This window comes from Gallus gallus, chromosome 19 (assembly GCF_016699485.2).
Source record: "Gallus gallus isolate bGalGal1 chromosome 19, bGalGal1.mat.broiler.GRCg7b, whole genome shotgun sequence".
Classification (NCBI taxonomy): Eukaryota; Metazoa; Chordata; class Aves; order Galliformes; family Phasianidae; genus Gallus; species Gallus gallus.
This window is the reverse complement of record NC_052550.1, coordinates 6,279,349-6,293,927: the sequence shown is the minus strand read 5'-3', so window position 1 is coordinate 6,293,927 and position 14,579 is coordinate 6,279,349. Positions and strand designations below refer to the sequence as shown.

The window sequence follows — 14,579 nt, the reverse complement described above, 5'->3', positions numbered from 1 at the left end:
ACACGAGCAACACCCAGCGTGCACGCACGCTTTAAAACCCCACGTGCAATGCTCAGTTTGCACACACACACTTGTGCAACGCCCCGCACAGACGCCACAATCACCTCCGGCATGCACGCGAGCGATGCTCAGCGCGCACACCTAACGCTTCAACACCCCGCGTGCTACCTGCCTTGCACACGCGTGTGCGGCACCCACTCCCCCACGCACCCGCGCGCAATCCCCACGCGCACGCGCGGCGCTGCCGACGGGCGTGTCTGTAAGCGAAGCCCCGCCCCTTTGTCGTGGCCACGCCCACTTGGCGGCCCCGCCCCGCGCCCGGCAGCCCGCGCCGCCGCGCGCCCCGCGCCGTGCCCCGGAGCTGGGCGCGATGGGCCCGGGCTGGCGGGCGCCGTCGGCCGCTCTGGTGGGCGGCAGCGTGGCGTTGTTCGGGGCGCTGAGGCGGGCGGCCCTGGCCCTGCCCCGACCCGCAGCCGTGAGGAGCCGACCCGGACGGGTTTGGCGTTGGAGGAACCTCCTCGTTTCCTTCGCACATTCCGTGCTCGCCGGGCTGTGGGCCCTATTCAGGTACCGGGGCTGGATGGGGGCTCGGGGGGTGATGCCGTGGGCAGCCCAGGCGCAGCTCTCCCACAGCCCGGGAGGGCGAAATACCGCCCTCTTCCCCCCCCCCCCCCCCGTGCACCGTGGCGGGATTGGGGTCTTAGGGCTGTACCCCCGCAGCAGCGCTCAGCCTCACCCCGCTTCCCTCCCCGCAGCCTTTGGCAGTCCCCGGAGCTGCTCTCTGACATCCAGGACGGGTACAGCGTCTCAGGGCATCTGCTGGTCTGCTTCTCCTCAGGTGAGCACTCACCCCCCCCCCCCCTCCGGGCACGGCTCTCCCTGCAGGCACCCCGAGTCCCTTCTTCTCCCCCTTCTCACTCCCGCTCTTCTCATACATTGCAGGCTACTTCATCCACGACAGCCTCGACATCATCTTCAACCAGCAGTCCCGCTCGTCCTGGGAGTACCTGGTGCACCACGCCATGGTGAGTGCGGCTGTAGGGGAGGTGACATGCCACTCCAGGGCTCAGCCAGCCGGGAGCCCTGCCCATGCCTCGCCCTGCCTGCCAGGTGGGTTGTGCAGGCAGCAGGCAGGATGGCTGCCAGTGCCTGGAGACAGCCAGGCTGCGAGGGCAGAGCTTCCCCAGCACCATCGGTCCTGGGGGAAACAGCTCGTGGGATCGGCTTGGGTGCTCTAAGGGTTATGGGATCTCACACGGAGGGCTGTGTAGGGTGTGGGGTACTGACCTCTCTGTGCCCCCCCTCCGCAGGCCATCTCTGCCTTTGTCTCTCTCATCATCACGGGCCGCTTCCTGGTGGCGGCGATGCTTCTGCTGCTGGTGGAGGTGAGCAACATCTTCCTCACCATCCGCATGCTGCTGAAGATGAGCAACGTGCCTTCCCCGGCGCTCTACGAGGCCAACAAGTACGTCAACCTGGTGATGTACTTCGCCTTCCGCCTGGCGCCCCAGGTGTACCTCACCTGGTACTTCGTGCGCTACGTGGAGGTGCAGGGCCAGGGGGCCTTCCTGATGGCCAACCTCCTGCTGCTCGACGCCATGATCCTCATGTACTTCTCCCGCCTCCTGCGCTCTGATTTCTTCCCCTCCCTGCGTAAGGGATCCGTAGGGAGAGATGTGGATGGCGAGAAGTTCCTCATTGACTGAGTGAGCCGCGCGCGCGCGCTGGGGACCGGGGCTCTCCGTACCTGCTCTATGTGCCTTAGGGCTCGCTCCTTGGCTGCGGGCTCTGCGTTCACCCCCTCTGCTGCCTATAAGCTCTACCCTGCTGGAACCAGCCCGACAGCCTCGGCGAGCCGTGGGGATGCCACCAAAGCTGGGGGCACAGTCGATGGAGGAGCAGCCCAAGCCGGCTTCTGCGCCAGCACGGCGTGGGGTGTCTGTGAGGGAAGGGCTGAGCCTCAGCCGTGGTGGTGTTGGGTGTTCTGTGCATTAAATGGGTCTGGTTACTGCTGCCGCAGCACGCCTCGGCTGGCTCTTCTGTGGGGTAGAGGGGTGCTGGGGGGGAGGATGATGAGGTGGGAGCATGGGAAAGGACCTGCCCCTGCTCCATGGAGAGGGTGCAGCTCACTTGGGTTTAGGGAGCCCCCAGGGACGCCTGGTCCTAGCGCTGCACTCAGTCTCCCACAGAGCGATCCCCCTCTGTTCATTTATTCTTCCAGAGATCCCTCAGTGCGTGACATCCCTCAGCCACAGGGCTGTGCGAGGAGCAGGTGAGGGGACGTGGGGCGGAGATGAGAGCAGCAGGAATGGTGTGAGCCCCACTGCAGTCCCCAACCAGCCCGTCTCTGGGCTGGCGGCACAGAGCCTGGCTGGGCTGCATGACTCACTCAACAGCCACGTGAAGTGGAGCTGGCATGGGAAGGCTGTGTGAGGCCACAGCTCTTCCTGGAAGACTGCTGCACACTCAGTCCCCCCGGGGTTGCCATCACCAGCACTGTGCAGGTCCAGCCCCCTATGAGCACACCAGACTGACTGCAGTGGCAGCAGCCCCTCTGCAAGCAGGGGTGCAGCTCTCTAGGGCAGCAGGGCCAGAGCTGGTCCAGCTCGTCCTGTAGAGCACCAGAGCGTTAAGAAGGCAAATCCTGCTGATGTGACAGCTCCAGGATCACTCTGGATTGGTATAAGCAGCAGGGCTTAGAGAGACTCCTGCCCAACCCCTGCACCAGGGCAGGATCAGTGCTCCACACCATCCCCAGTTCACATAGACACAGAGCTGCAGGTCAAGTGGAAGCAGGGGGGACTCACCCCACCTCCAGATGGCTGGGAAAGCCCCACAGTGCCAGGTACCCCCAGGGTGCACCAGTTCTGTAGCTGGCACGGGGGGCTGTGTGACAGGAGCAGCCTGGCAGCCAGAGGGGAGATACGACGTGTGGGATCACACGTGGGCTGGGAATCTACTCATGTTCCAAACCAACCACCTCACCCCCTCCTTGCTCAGTGCCAGAGCAGAAGCAAGCAGGCCCTGAGCTGAGCTGCAGGGTCTCCTCCTGCCCCAGCAGGTCCCAGTCTTACCACTAAAACATCCCAACCACCACACCTCATCTTCCTATCTGCAGCTGAAGCACCAACTCAACCTGTAAACACCCTGCACAGTTAACTCCCACTGTTCTCCCTCCTGATCGCCTTTCCCCTCGTCTCTTCTCCCAGCACAGGGATCAGCCCATGCTCATACCACCCTGCAGCAGAGTAAAGGGTCAGGGATGACCAAGCTTTCCCCATCCTCCAGCTGTACAGCAGCACTGGGGCAGCTGTGGGTCACGCTGGCTGCCAGCCCAGAGCAAGAGGCAAGCACAGGGAAGATGCACACTGAATGCCAGCCAGAAGCAGCCGTCAGGCTAAGTTGAGGCAGGGTCAGGGCAGATTGCAAGTCATGCTGAAGTGAAATCCCTTCCCAGCTCAGCCTCCACGCTACCAGGGAAGGCTGCAGTACATACCCGCTCCTTGCTCCGTGCTAAGGCTCTCCAAAAAGAACTTGTTTTTAGGGGTAACCACAGCTCAGCTAAGGATGAGGCATGGGGCTTGGCCAATACCTACAGAGCCCCTTATGCTGCTGCTCATCCCCTTCCTACGGTGCTGAGGCCACAGGCAGGAGTTTCAGGTAGACGGCTTCAACTTCAAAAACCAGAAGGATCAGCCCCAGCCCCAAAAGAGAGCACATCTGTCCCAGATCCCTGCAGCACTGTGCAGCTCAGCCCACAGGAGATCTTTATCCAATCTCCAAAGCAGTGGCAACCAGGACAGCCTCCCCTTTCTATTCACCACTACGCTGTGTGAGCTCAGGATTCCACCACCCTCCCCAAAAGGCACGAAGGGAACCTGGTGTCCCATCACGCACAAGTTCAATTGCCCCAGTCAATATTTGGCCACAGCTTTCACCACCTTTCTTCCCCAAAGCCAAACTACACACTTCATGCTACGTATCCCTACAGGCTTATCTGTGCTTCACCTCTATTTCCTCCTCACCCAGTGCTCCACATTCTTCTAACCCTCCGTGCACTCCAAAAAGCTGGTTGAGGAAACAAACGACTGCCAAGGCAGCAACAGCAGTTAGTCTGCAAACAGCCCTGGTGAGGACAGCAAACTCAGCGAGGTCACAGGCAACATAACAGGAACTGTGTCAGGGAAACCGGGCTGCAATTCACACGCTGCAGCGAGGGGAGCATGGATCATGCCAGAAAGAAAAGAAAAAAAAGCAACTACAGTAAGCATTTGCTATTGGGTTAGCTTGAGGGCTTTGTCCAGAGAAACCTGCAGCCTAAGCTAATGGTTGATAGAAGTTGGGAAGTGGCACAACGCTCATCTTGTGTCAGACCTGAATCACAAACGTTTTGCTGCAGTCAGTATCTAGCTACTTCTTGGGCATTAAGCAGCCTGTGCTATGCTGCACAAGGAAGTTATGTAGGATGCTGAGAACAACCACCACAAACACTAATAATTACACAGCAATACACATTATTCTGGAATCCTACTGATCCTACAGAGAGATCTGCAATTCAGGGGAGTGCCACCTCACTGATGTTTACCCACAGCAGACAGGGAACGTGTCAGTGATGCAGGAGAGCCCAGCAATGAAATATGAGGTGTGGGACAGCACTGTGAGCCTCTCAGAACAGCCAGTTCCTGCCAACCAAGTGCCAGACCACAGTAGGAGGGAGGGAGGGACCCTGCTTACTGAAATGAAGCCCCAACAGTTTCCTGGCAGCTCTTCTGCATGGGCTACGTAGTCACAAAACACAAAAGCCCCTCAGTGGTTTTTACAGGGTTTATTATCCGGTCTGTACAGTCCTTGGCAGATGCAGTTTAGATGATTCCAATCTGGAAAGAAGCAGAACATGTTAAAACAGATGTTAAGGTGGCAGAAAGGCAGAGCCTCCACCAGACATCACTGACACAGCTGCATCTCCCCAGGATTCCTATCCTCTGAAGACAGGCTTCTTCCTACCAGACTCACCCAGTGCCTCACACAGCTGCTGTATTCATCTGCTCCACTGTGACCCTTACAGTCACCATCCCCACCTCCAACACCTACCAATACTGCCTCCTGCCTCCCACAGCCATCAAGGACTACACCACCTGGCCATTTCCAGCAACAGAGCCACCTGCAGAGCAGAAATCCTTCACCCAGGCCCTAGCAGTGCTTCTGACATCATGTTCCTCTTTTTGAGGAGAGCTGCCAACTTCGTCGTCTGAGAACACTATTAGAACAGACACCATTTCACCCTGAGGCAGTTTCTGCATCCTCCTCAGTACTTTAAAATTCATGCAGCCTTATGGACTGGAGCCCCTCCCTGGAGAAGAGGAAGAACTGCAGCTCTCTCAGCAACTCCCCACCTGACCTCATACAGGCAGAACAAGGTTTTACGAGACAATACTTGTTCTTGCTTAACCACCCTACGATCCTGCTTAACTACAAAGTACTCTGCAGAAGCACTGGTGTGCTTTAAGCACAAGTACCTCACGTGCACACCAAGAAGAAGGAGGTACAGCAAATAGGAGCTGACAGCTTCAAACGTTGCTCACCTTGTTGGCTACATCCAGCGCATCGTAGTCAGGAGCCAGTCGGACGTAAGCCTTCTTCTCCCCATCAGGCCTAGAGTGGAATAGGAGGTGTCAGTACTGAAGCACACTAATCCTCAAACCTATTCCACATTCCTATCACGATGGTGTGCATCAGTGGTTCCTTTGGGAACATCAGTTTACTCAGTGGTAAAAATTGTTCACATCATCTGCACAGAACTCCTGCAGGACTCCCAGGAGAAGCCAACTTTCTGGCATAACACCATTTTCAACTTCCACTAAGATGTGTTCAGTCATATGCTTTATTTATCACACCTTTAGCACTGAAAACACTGGAGTTTAATTCCATACTTCCTGAGAAGGCCCACAGCATGGCTGAAACTCACATATGTCCAAGTTTCCTGCAACACTGACTGCTTCCCTCTTACCTTATTAAGGTGTTGACCTTGGCCACATCAATATCATACAGCTTCTTGACTGCCTGTTTGATCTGGTGCTTGTTTGCCTTGACATCAACAATGAAAACCAGAGTATTGTTATCCTCTATCTTCTTCATTGCAGATTCTGTGGTCAAAGGGAACTTGATAATGGCATAATGGTCAAGCCTGCAAGAAAGATGGCCTCAGCTTAAGAAAAGGACTGCGGAAGCTGTGTGTACACATCAGGAATTTTTAAACATCAGTTATCACCTACAAACATTTGGGGTACATCAGTTACCAAAGAAGTTCTAATCACAAACTCTCAGGCTTTGGTCGCTTGAAATCATCACTTGTACCCCAGAGCTCTGCAGTGAAAACGTGGCTCAGCTCCAAAGGCAGCACATGGGCAAGGTCTTACAGTGGGACCTGCAAGAGGGGCTGCCCCCACCCACAAACCCCTGCCAGGCCCACCACCCCCACGTACTTGTTCCTCCTTGGGGCGCTCTTCCGGGGGTATTTGGGCTGCCGTCGCAGGCGCAGGGTCTTGGGCCTCCTGAAGGTGGGTGATGTGCGGATCTTCTTCTTCTTGTGGCTGTGGACTCCCTTCAGGACGGCCTTCTTGGCCTTCAGCGCCTTCGCCTTTGCCTCCGTCTTCGGTGGCACGGCTGCGACAACAGCTCAGTCAGTGCAAAGTAAGGCGGCGGGCCCAACAGCCCCCCTTCCTGCCCCAGCGGTCCACGCTTCCCTACGAGGCACCCCGATGGACAATCGCTCTGCAAACCGCTCCCTCAGACAACGAGCGCCTCGTCCACAGCACTCCGGGTGAGGTGCCCCCTCTGCCCGCACCACCGCACGGCTCCCCTCCGTCTCCCCCACAACCACCCCACACCCCCTCACCACACAGCTCGGCCCTCAGCCCTCACACCCAACACCCGAGGTTTCCCACCCCGAGCCCAGGGCTCACCTCACGTTACCAGGCCGGGCCCGCCGCTTCGGCCTCCCCCGTCCCCTCCACGTGTCCGGGGCCCAGCGCCGTCCCGCAGCCCTCCCGCGCCCCGTAACCCCCCTCAGCCCGACCCCCTCAGCCCCACCGCACCCCGCGGGGCCTCGCAGCCCGGCGCCCGCCCGCCTCAGGGCCCGCCACGTTCGTCCGCCCTCACCCTCCTTCTTCGCCTTGGGCGCCATCTTGGGCAGCCAGAAGCCGAAAGGGGTCTCCCGCTCCGCGCCGCACGGGCTTATAGCCCTAAACCTCGCGAGATTTCCCTCCCGTCTCCCCGCGGGGCTCGCCGGGAAGGGTAGTCTTGGGGGGCGGGGCCTCTGTTGCGCGTGCGCACATCTCTCCCCCCTTCCCCGCGGGGCCTCATGGGAGTTGTAGTCCCGGCGCCCTCCCGGGTCGGGGCGGGGCGTGGACGCCGATGCCTCCGGGGCGGAGTGTGCGGCGCTGAGCACCGAGCGGAGCGGGAGGGGTGCGGGAACGGGGATCGCCCCTCGGTACCGCCGGGAGGGGACACGGGGACAGCTGGGAGGAGGGACAGCGGGGAGCGGCGCGGGGACACGGGGACAGCTGGGGCGGGGAGGGGGGGGGGGGCGGCTGTGCGCCGGGATGGCAGCCGGGGGGACGTGGGGATAAGTGGGATGGGGAGAGGTGGGGATGGGCGCCTTCCGGGGTGCTTTACGTGGGGTCAGCGGGGCGTGGGGACACGGGGACGGCAGGACCGGGGGGTGCGGGGATGGTGGGATGTGGGGACAGCAGGACTTAGAGACACGGGGACAGTGGGGTGTGGGGACGGTGGGACAGTGAGAGATGGGGACACGGAGACAGCACGGTTTGGGACATGGGGTCAGTGGGATTTGGGGATGGTGGGATTTGGGGACGCGGAGACGGCAGAACTCGGAGACGCGGTGACATCAGGATCCGGGACACGGCCACAGCGCCGCTCCCCCCCCGTCCGTCCCCATCTCCCCAGGCCTGGCGGTTCCCCTCAGCCCCACTCCATCCCATCCCATCCCTTTGGCCGTGGGGCACCATGAACGTGCTGGCCCCGGTGCGCCGGGACAGAGTGGTGGCCGATCTGCCACAGGTGAGTGGGGAGGGGGCAGCACCCGGGGGGCGACTCCTTCCCGACCCCGCAGCCTCACCGGGCCCCCTTTGTGTCCCCCCCCCCACACACACCGCAGTGCTTTCGGAAGGAGGCCGCCCTGCACACCCGGCCCGAATTCCACTCCAGTGTGACCGGCGCCTGCCAGGAGCAGCGGACGGGCACTGTGGGGTGAGGTTGGGATGGGGATGGGGGATTCCATGGGGGCCGTCCGCCCTGCACAAACTGGGGGGTCCTGGCAGGAAGACGCCGCGTGGCTGCGGCGCTGCACGGCTGCGTCACGGAGCAGGAATGCAGCGGGGGGGGTGGGGGGGTGAGGGGAGGGGCGGGGAGATGGGGGGGCATTGTGCTGCCGGGGGGGGGGGGGAGGGGGGTTGGTGGTCCCTCAAAGCGGTGGTTATCCCGGGAGCAAACCGTGCCCCCCCCCCCCCCCCCTCTTCCTGCAATGTCTGCGTTCCTACAGCTTCAAGATCTCCAAGATCATCGTGGTGGGGGACCTGGCGGTGGGGAAGACCTGCCTCATCAACCGGTAACCCCGACGGAAGGGATGCCGGGGCGGGGGGGGGGGTTGCAGTGGGAGGACCCCCCCCAGCCCCCCCCCCAGCTCACCCTGCTCCCTCCCCCGCCAACAGTTTTTGCAAGGACACCTTTGACAAGAACTACAAGGCGACCATCGGGGTGGACTTTGAGATGGAGCGCTTTGAGGTGCTGGGGGTGCCCTTCAGCCTGCAGCTGTGAGTAGTGCTGGCACTGCGTGTCCCCCCTCGGCACAACAGCCCCCGCTGACCCCCCCCATCCCCCCCCAACCACCCACCCCCTCCCCAGGTGGGACACGGCCGGGCAGGAGCGCTTTAAGTGCATCGCCTCCACCTACTACCGGGGAGCTCAAGGTGAGACCCCCCCCCATATCCCCACCAACCATCCCCACATCCCCTCCGACCACCTCCATCCTCACTTCATCGCCCCAACAGCCATCGTCATCGTCTTTGATGTCAATGATGTGGCATCCCTGGACCACACACGGTAGGTGGCACGTGGGGTGCAGTGGGGCTGGAGGTGGCCGTGGGGTTGGTGTCACCTCCACTGTGGGTAGCTCCAAGAGGGCAGCGCTCGGCAGCATGGTGATGTGGCCCCATAGGCAGTGGTTGGCAGACGCCTTGAAGGAGAACGACCCCTCCAACGTCATCCTCTTCCTGGTGGGCTCCAAGAAGGACCTGAGTGTGAGTGTGTCCCCCTCCCGTGGGCTCTGCCGGTGCGGTGGGGCCGTCCCCATTGCCCACCCTGCTCCCTTGGCAGACACCGGCGCAGTACAGCCGGATGGAGAAGGACGCGCTCAGGGTGGCCCAGGAGATGCAGGCAGAGTTCTGGGCTGTGTCCTCGCTCACAGGTTGGGACATGGCCAAAGCTGGGGAGGGGATGGGATGGGGGCGAGGTGACCCCCGCTGCGGCTCAGGGCTCTTCTTCTATGGGGCAGGAGAGAACGTGAGGGATTTCTTCTTCCGTGTGGCAGCACTGACCTTTGAGAGCAGTGTGCTGGCAGAGCTGGAGCGCGGCAGTGCCCGCCGGATCGGCGATGCTGTGCGTGAGTACCCACGACCCCCCTCCATGGCTATCCCCCCACCCACCCCCCTAACCCTGACCCTAACCCTGACCCTAACCCCTCCATCCCGCAGGCATCGGCAGCACCGAGAGCGACCTGTACCTGTCAGCACCCCGCAAGAAGCCCAAATGCTGCCAGTGAGCCCCACGGCACCCCACATCTCTGTACCAAAGAGCAGCGGCCCCAGCAGGTGGGGGCACCCCGTAGCTATGCAAACCCCCCCCCCAGAAGGGACACCCCCAGCCTTCATTGTAATAAAATGGGTTTTTTTATGCTTTTTAAGAACGGCGTCGGGCTGCTGGGCGGGAGGGAGAGCCGTGCGTTGCAGTGCGTGGTGCCAACCCTCATTCCCAACCCATCTGGTGGCGGTCGAAGCGGGGCTGCAGGCGGGGGGGCACGCAGTGGGCACACTTGTAGCGCTCCCGAATCCACCTCCCTCCCTCGCTGTCCTCGATGCAGATGGCCGCGACGCCTGCGGGACGCAATGAGGGCTCGGTGTCGGTCCCTTCCCCACCTACGGGTGCCCCCTCCAGGTGCCCGTCCTACCTGCCACGACCCCCCCCTGGCGCTCCACCAGCCGGATGGCCGCCCTCATGGTGCCCCCGGTTTCCACCCACTGATCCACCAGGAGGATGCGCACACCTGGGGAGGGGCAGAGCTGTGTCCCAGCGCCCGTTGTCACCCCACCGCAGGAGTGCCCACCCCACGGGCTCAGCTCACCCGGTGTTACGGTGTCGGTGCGCATCTCCATCACCTTCTCCCGACCCGAATAGTCGGTGTAGGGCTCTGTCAGTGTCTCCACGCAGAGGTGCCCGGCTTTGCGGATGGCCAAGAAGCCTTTATGCAGCGTGGCGGCCACGGCGGCACCTGGGGATGGCACTGTCACCCGCCATAGGGACAAGAATCGGGGACCCCCAGCATCCCCCCTTACCCAGAATGAAGCCCATGGCGTCGATGCCGGCCACCAGGTCAATGGGATCTCCCTGGAAGGGTTGCAGCAGGTCGGCCACGCAGTCCTGCAAGCCCTGGGGGGATAGATATGGAGGTGCTGGGTGTCCCCGCAGCCCCCCCAGTGCCACCCCCTCGGTGCCCCCCGTGTGGTCGCTGTGTACTTGCGGATGGCAGTAGAGCCGGGACGGGTCCAGCCATGCGTAGTGGGGACCTTTGGTGTTGGGGGCCATCAGTGCCAGGTACCAGCCCTTCTCCCGAGCAGCGGGGACGTGGCTCAGGTCCATGTGTAGGGTGCTGTTGGCTTGCCAAGGGGTGAATCCACACCCCATAGGGTTTAATGTCCCCTCCGATCGCCCCGTTGGTGTCCCTGCGCACGCCCTGTGCCCAGCGTGGGACAGTCATGGGCAGTGTCACAGACAGCGACAGCTGAGCGGGGGCTGCCCCATAGCGCTGGGCCCCCGCCAATGCCTCGGGACAGCAGGGAGCTGGGATGGGGCCAGGAGGGAGCTGTGCCCACAGCCATCCCGGTGCGACACCCACAGCCCCGTGCACATCTCTATAGGGAGCTGCGTGGGCACCCCACGGATGCGAGGTTTGGAGGAGCCGGAACGGTTCTCGGGGTGCAGCCCTAAGGGCAGATTTTGGGGTCTGAGCCAACGCCGGGTCTTCTGGAGGCCGCACACGTCCCGCTCGGGCACCATCCAGCTCTGCCAAGCGCTGCTCCACGGGACGGGCGCCGCGTCCTGACTGCAAATGGGCTCCGCGCGAGGGGTGGCAGCGGGCGGGGAGGGGAGTTGGCAGCCTCGGTGTGCGGGCAGTGGGACGCGGGGACGGCCGGAGCTGCGGCGGGGCAGAGCCGTGCCGTGCGATGCTGCGCCGCGCCGAGCCGAGCCGAGCCGTGCCGCCCCGCGGTGGGCGGGCCGTGCCGTGCCGTGCCGCGCCGCTATAAGGCGGCCCCGCCGCAGCGGTGGCCCCGCGATGCCATGTGCGCCTCGCGCTGCCTCTTCCTCTCCCTCCTCCTCCTCCTCCTCCCGCTGTTGGCGGCCCCCAGCCCAGGAGAGGCCCCGTCGGGGCGGCCCCGTGCCCGCCGAGGGCTCACCTATCCCGGGACGCTGTGGTGCGGCGCCGGGAGCAACGCGGACAGCTACGAGCAGTTGGGTAAGGAGCTGTCCCGAAACCCTCCCCGTGGTCAGACCCCCCACCCCAGCGCTGCTCCGCTCCCCAGCACAGCACCGGGCCATCCCCACCCCTATCCCCAGCTTTGTCCCCGTCCGTTCATCCCGCTGCCATCCCGGTCCCCACGTGCTGCTCCGCTCCCGGAGCGATCCCCATCCTGGTGCTGTCCAACACGCTCCATACCCAATCCCCACCCTTCTCCCAACCCGGCCTCCATTCTGCTGCTCATCTCAGTCCGGTCCCCACTGCGGTGCTGATCCATCCCCAATCCCCCTCCTGCTGCCTGCCCTCCTTCATCCCGGTCTGATCCCAGTGCCGTTTCTGATTCACTTCTGATCCCCATTCTTACCTACTGTGTCTGCTCCAGCCACCCATCCCTGATCCCAACCTCATTTCATCCCTGACCCCATCCCAGCTCCAATCTCAACCCCGCCTCCAACTCTGACCCCATCCCACCCCCTATCCGACTCCATCCCAGTCCCAATCCCATCCTCAATTCCATCTCAGCCCCAATTCGATCCCCATCCCACCCTCAATCCCACTGAAGCCCATATCCCAACCCCATCTCAACCTCGACCCCATCTCAGCCCCAATTTCAGCCCCATCCCACCCCCCAATCCCACTGAAGCCCAAATCCCAACCCCACTCAGCCCCAATTCCAACCCCATCCCACCCTCAATCCCACTGAAGCCTAGATCCCGACCCCATCTCAACCTCAACCCCATCTCAGCCCCAATTCCAACCCCATCCCACCCCCCCCCAATCCTACTGAAGCCCAAATCCTGACCCCATCTCAACCCCGATCCCATCCCAGCCCCAATCCTGCCCCTATCCATCCCAGCGCCATTTCTGATCCCAACCCTCACCCAGCGCAGCCCCACCCATCCCCATCCCCAATCCCAACACCATCCCAGCTGCGTGCAGCCCCCCATAGCGTTACCCCCAGCCCTCACCCTACAGGGGAGCACCGTGACACCGACCGCTGCTGCCGGGACCATGACCACTGCCAGCACGTCATCCACCCCTTCACCTCCCGCTACGGCTACCGCAACCTGCGCTGGCACACCATCAGCCACTGCGACTGCGACCGCCGGTGAGCAGCCCTGACCCTAACGTTGGGTTCGGGGGGATCCCAGAGGGGTTCCCCCTCCCCTGAGCCTCCCTTTGGTGCAGGCTGAAGGAGTGCCTGCAGCAGGTGAACGACACGGCGTCGCGCGTGGTGGGGCAGGCGTTCTTCAACGTCATCCAGGTGCCGTGCTTTGAGTTCGCCTACAAGGAGGAGTGCGTGCAGCCGTACCTCTACGTGTGGTGAGTGGCACCCCCGTGGTTTGGGCCCTGCCGTTGCTGGCCCTGACCCACGCTGTCCCGCTGTCCCCAGGTGCAGGGCGTACAACACGGTGGCTGTGGCGGTGCCGAAGGAGCCGGTGCTGTATGAGTTCGGTGGGGAGCTCATCGACAGGGCGGCGTGGCCCGGGGGGGAACCCCCGGATCTCCCAGCTGTGAAAGCGAGGAAAAGGCTGAAGGAGAAGAGGAAGAAGGGGAAGGGTTTGAAGAAGAGCCCTTCTGGATTTGGGGAGCTGAGCCGCGCTGCATCCGTCACCCCCACCCCCCCCAGTTCAGGGGGACAGGGCAGCAGGAAGAGGAGGAGGAAGGAGAGGAACAGAAAGAAGAGGCTGAAAAGCAACGCGGAGGCGGTGTGAGCCCCGTGCCCACCCAGTGCGGGTCCTCGTTGTGTTTATTAATAAAGTGGGGTAACGAGCAGCTGCTGCGGCGCGTGGGGTGAGAGCCACGGTGGGGTCAGAGAGGGGGCATATGGGGCAGCGGTGCCCATCCTACACATGGGTCTGGTCCCGGTGCATGGCAACAAGGGATAACCCGAGGTCTGCAGGGCTGTGTGAGGAACAGAGATGCGGGCTCCAGACGCACCTCGTTGCTCACATTGGCTCTGGTCGTGGCTCTGAGGATGGCGGTCGCAGCACTGAGCGTTCCCCTTCCCGTCCCACGGGGGATGCTGTGAGCACAGCACGGATGCAGGATGCACACACACAGGCTGGATGCGGGCAGCTTCCCAAAAGTAGAACTTTTTATTGGGGAAACTAAAAACAAAGAGGGCCGGAAAGGAACCAACAGCACGCAGTCAGCCCCCCCCACCCCCCCCTTTCCACCTCCCCAGTATGGCTCCGGTAAAGAGCTGCTCCCGGTCAGAATCCTGCCATAGAATTTCATGAAATAAAAAAGAAGGAAAGAAAATAGCGGAAGGTTATAGCAGGGCTGCCCCCCACCCAGGCAGGCAGAGGCCCCATCCCACCCTGCGCGGCTGCGGATCGCGGTGTCAGCCCCAGAAGCGGAGGGCTTTGCTCAGTGGAAAGAGCTTTGCTTTGTCCCCTGCGCTGCTGCCGTTCTTCAGGAGCATTTACATGCAAAAAGACCTTTGTTGAATCGGGGCTGCGGTTCTTGCTCATTTCCTAGCGAAGAGGAGGCGAACCAGGAGCCCCGGGAGAAACAAAGGCTCTGCTTCCATAGAAAAACCCCCACTGACAAAAGAGGGAAGGGGAATGTGTGCAGCAAGGAACTTTCCAGTTCAGAAACAGTCTTTCCATTGCGCTGCAGCTGCTCCTGCTGGGACTGCAGCTCCGAGCTCTGCCCGCTCCCAGGCCCAGGGCTCTCCCGCAGGCAGTGAGAGCAGTGAGCTCTGGCAGTGCCCGGTACGTGGGTGCGACGTCCCGACACATTTTTTTTCCCATCAGCTTAACAC

At 62.1% G+C, this 14,579-nt stretch overlaps 5 protein-coding genes and 2 non-coding genes across 21 annotated transcripts; 3 read left to right on the top strand and 4 right to left on the bottom strand.

The window, feature by feature from the left end:
• Nucleotides 1–323: 323 nt before the first annotated feature.
• On the top strand, nt 324–2,019 carry TLCD1 (TLC domain containing 1). The gene is made up of 4 exons (NM_001305065.2): nt 324–567; nt 756–838; nt 943–1,025; nt 1,311–2,019. Exons 1-4 carry the CDS (start codon nt 371–373, stop codon nt 1,704–1,706), a joined length of 759 nt encoding a protein of 252 aa, NP_001291994.1. The 5' UTR covers nt 324–370; the 3' UTR covers nt 1,707–2,019.
• Nucleotides 2,020–4,810: 2,791 nt separating this feature from the next.
• On the bottom strand, nt 4,811–7,209 carry RPL23A (ribosomal protein L23a). 2 transcript variants are annotated; one of them, XM_415820.8, is made up of 5 exons: nt 7,159–7,209; nt 6,483–6,663; nt 6,008–6,184; nt 5,583–5,652; nt 4,811–4,877 (listed from the first exon to the last, which is right to left on the bottom strand). In XM_415820.8, the coding sequence occupies exons 1-5, from the start codon at nt 7,181–7,183 to the stop codon at nt 4,863–4,865; spliced, it is 468 nt and encodes a 155-aa protein (XP_415820.3). In that variant the 5' UTR covers nt 7,184–7,209; the 3' UTR covers nt 4,811–4,862. The 2 variants fall into 2 exon arrangements, with proteins under 2 accessions (XP_415820.3, XP_024997856.1); XM_025142088.3 differs by having other exon boundaries at nt 4,811–5,652.
• LOC112530099 lies at nt 5,728–5,794 on the bottom strand. The gene has a single exon (XR_003071345.1). It is a non-coding gene; the product is annotated as a small nucleolar RNA SNORD42 (small nucleolar RNA).
• On the bottom strand, nt 6,283–6,355 carry LOC112530100. Its single transcript, XR_003071346.1, has one exon. It is a non-coding gene; the product is annotated as a small nucleolar RNA Z17 (small nucleolar RNA).
• Nucleotides 7,210–7,412: 203 nt separating the features above from the next.
• On the top strand, nt 7,413–9,979 carry RAB34 (RAB34, member RAS oncogene family). Of its 10 annotated transcripts, none has more exons than XM_040650422.2 (11): nt 7,413–7,489; nt 7,966–8,079; nt 8,177–8,268; nt 8,561–8,626; nt 8,730–8,831; nt 8,923–8,987; nt 9,069–9,120; nt 9,236–9,317; nt 9,394–9,484; nt 9,608–9,679; nt 9,771–9,979. In XM_040650422.2, exons 2-11 carry the CDS (start codon nt 8,026–8,028, stop codon nt 9,836–9,838), a joined length of 744 nt encoding a protein of 247 aa, XP_040506356.2. In that variant the 5' UTR covers nt 7,413–7,489; nt 7,966–8,025; the 3' UTR covers nt 9,839–9,979. The 10 variants fall into 10 exon arrangements, with proteins under 10 accessions (XP_040506356.2, XP_015151577.3, XP_046758644.1 ...); XM_015296091.4 differs by having other exon boundaries at nt 9,572–9,679; XM_046902688.1 differs by having other exon boundaries at nt 7,931–8,079.
• Nucleotides 9,947–11,044, bottom strand: LOC100858814 (adenine phosphoribosyltransferase-like). 5 transcript variants are annotated; one of them, XM_004946578.5, is made up of 5 exons: nt 10,810–11,044; nt 10,629–10,722; nt 10,418–10,564; nt 10,244–10,339; nt 9,947–10,169 (listed from the first exon to the last, which is right to left on the bottom strand). In XM_004946578.5, exons 1-5 carry the CDS (start codon nt 10,975–10,977, stop codon nt 10,042–10,044), a joined length of 633 nt encoding a protein of 210 aa, XP_004946635.1. In that variant the 5' UTR covers nt 10,978–11,044; the 3' UTR covers nt 9,947–10,041. The 5 variants fall into 5 exon arrangements, with proteins under 5 accessions (XP_004946635.1, XP_004946636.1, XP_040506359.1 ...); XM_004946579.4 differs by having other exon boundaries at nt 10,418–10,534; XM_040650425.2 differs by having other exon boundaries at nt 10,418–10,513.
• A 579-nt stretch (nt 11,045–11,623) lies between these two features.
• Nucleotides 11,624–13,585, top strand: PROCA1 (protein interacting with cyclin A1). Its single transcript, XM_015296087.4, has 4 exons — nt 11,624–11,806; nt 12,785–12,917; nt 12,998–13,132; nt 13,203–13,585. Exons 1-4 carry the CDS (start codon nt 11,632–11,634, stop codon nt 13,522–13,524), a joined length of 765 nt encoding a protein of 254 aa, XP_015151573.2. The 5' UTR covers nt 11,624–11,631; the 3' UTR covers nt 13,525–13,585.
• Nucleotides 13,586–14,579: the final 994 nt, after the last annotated feature.

What these genes read in the sequence shown, in the direction of transcription:
- RAB34 (XM_040650419.2), top strand. Translation starts at nt 7,834, where the DNA reads ATGGGGTCAGTGGGATTTGGGGATGGTGGGATTTGGGGACGCGGAGAC. An exon ending in AAGACCTGCCTCATCAACCG is followed by an intron (nt 8,627 to 8,729) that starts GTAACCCCGACG and finishes CCCCGCCAACAG; the next exon opens with TTTTTGCAAGGACACCTTTG. An exon ending in GGCTGTGTCCTCGCTCACAG is followed by an intron (nt 9,485 to 9,571) that starts GTTGGGACATGG and finishes TCTATGGGGCAG; the next exon opens with GAGAGAACGTGAGGGATTTC.
- RPL23A (XM_025142088.3), bottom strand. Translation starts at nt 7,183, where the DNA reads ATGGCGCCCAAGGCGAAGAAGGAGG. An exon ending in GCCCAAGGCGAAGAAGGAGG is followed by an intron (nt 6,664 to 7,158) that starts GTGAGGGCGGAC and finishes CTGTTGTCGCAG; the next exon opens with CCGTGCCACCGAAGACGGAG. An exon ending in AAGGTCAACACCTTAATAAG is followed by an intron (nt 5,653 to 6,007) that starts GTAAGAGGGAAG and finishes ATTCCACTCTAG; the next exon opens with GCCTGATGGGGAGAAGAAGG.
- TLCD1 (NM_001305065.2), top strand. Translation starts at nt 371, where the DNA reads ATGGGCCCGGGCTGGCGGGCGCCGTCGGCCGCTCTGGTGGGCGGCAGC. An exon ending in GGGCTGTGGGCCCTATTCAG is followed by an intron (nt 568 to 755) that starts GTACCGGGGCTG and finishes CCCTCCCCGCAG; the next exon opens with CCTTTGGCAGTCCCCGGAGC. An exon ending in ACCTGGTGCACCACGCCATG is followed by an intron (nt 1,026 to 1,310) that starts GTGAGTGCGGCT and finishes CCCCCTCCGCAG; the next exon opens with GCCATCTCTGCCTTTGTCTC.
- PROCA1 (XM_015296087.4), top strand. Translation starts at nt 11,632, where the DNA reads ATGTGCGCCTCGCGCTGCCTCTTCCTCTCCCTCCTCCTCCTCCTCCTC. An exon ending in CACTGCGACTGCGACCGCCG is followed by an intron (nt 12,918 to 12,997) that starts GTGAGCAGCCCT and finishes CCTTTGGTGCAG; the next exon opens with GCTGAAGGAGTGCCTGCAGC. An exon ending in CAGCCGTACCTCTACGTGTG is followed by an intron (nt 13,133 to 13,202) that starts GTGAGTGGCACC and finishes CGCTGTCCCCAG; the next exon opens with GTGCAGGGCGTACAACACGG.
- LOC100858814 (XM_004946578.5), bottom strand. Translation starts at nt 10,977, where the DNA reads ATGGGGTGTGGATTCACCCCTTGGCAAGCCAACAGCACCCTACACATG. An exon ending in GGCTCTACTGCCATCCGCAA is followed by an intron (nt 10,723 to 10,809) that starts GTACACAGCGAC and finishes CTATCCCCCCAG; the next exon opens with GGCTTGCAGGACTGCGTGGC. An exon ending in CGCCATGGGCTTCATTCTGG is followed by an intron (nt 10,565 to 10,628) that starts GTAAGGGGGGAT and finishes TGCCATCCCCAG; the next exon opens with GTGCCGCCGTGGCCGCCACG.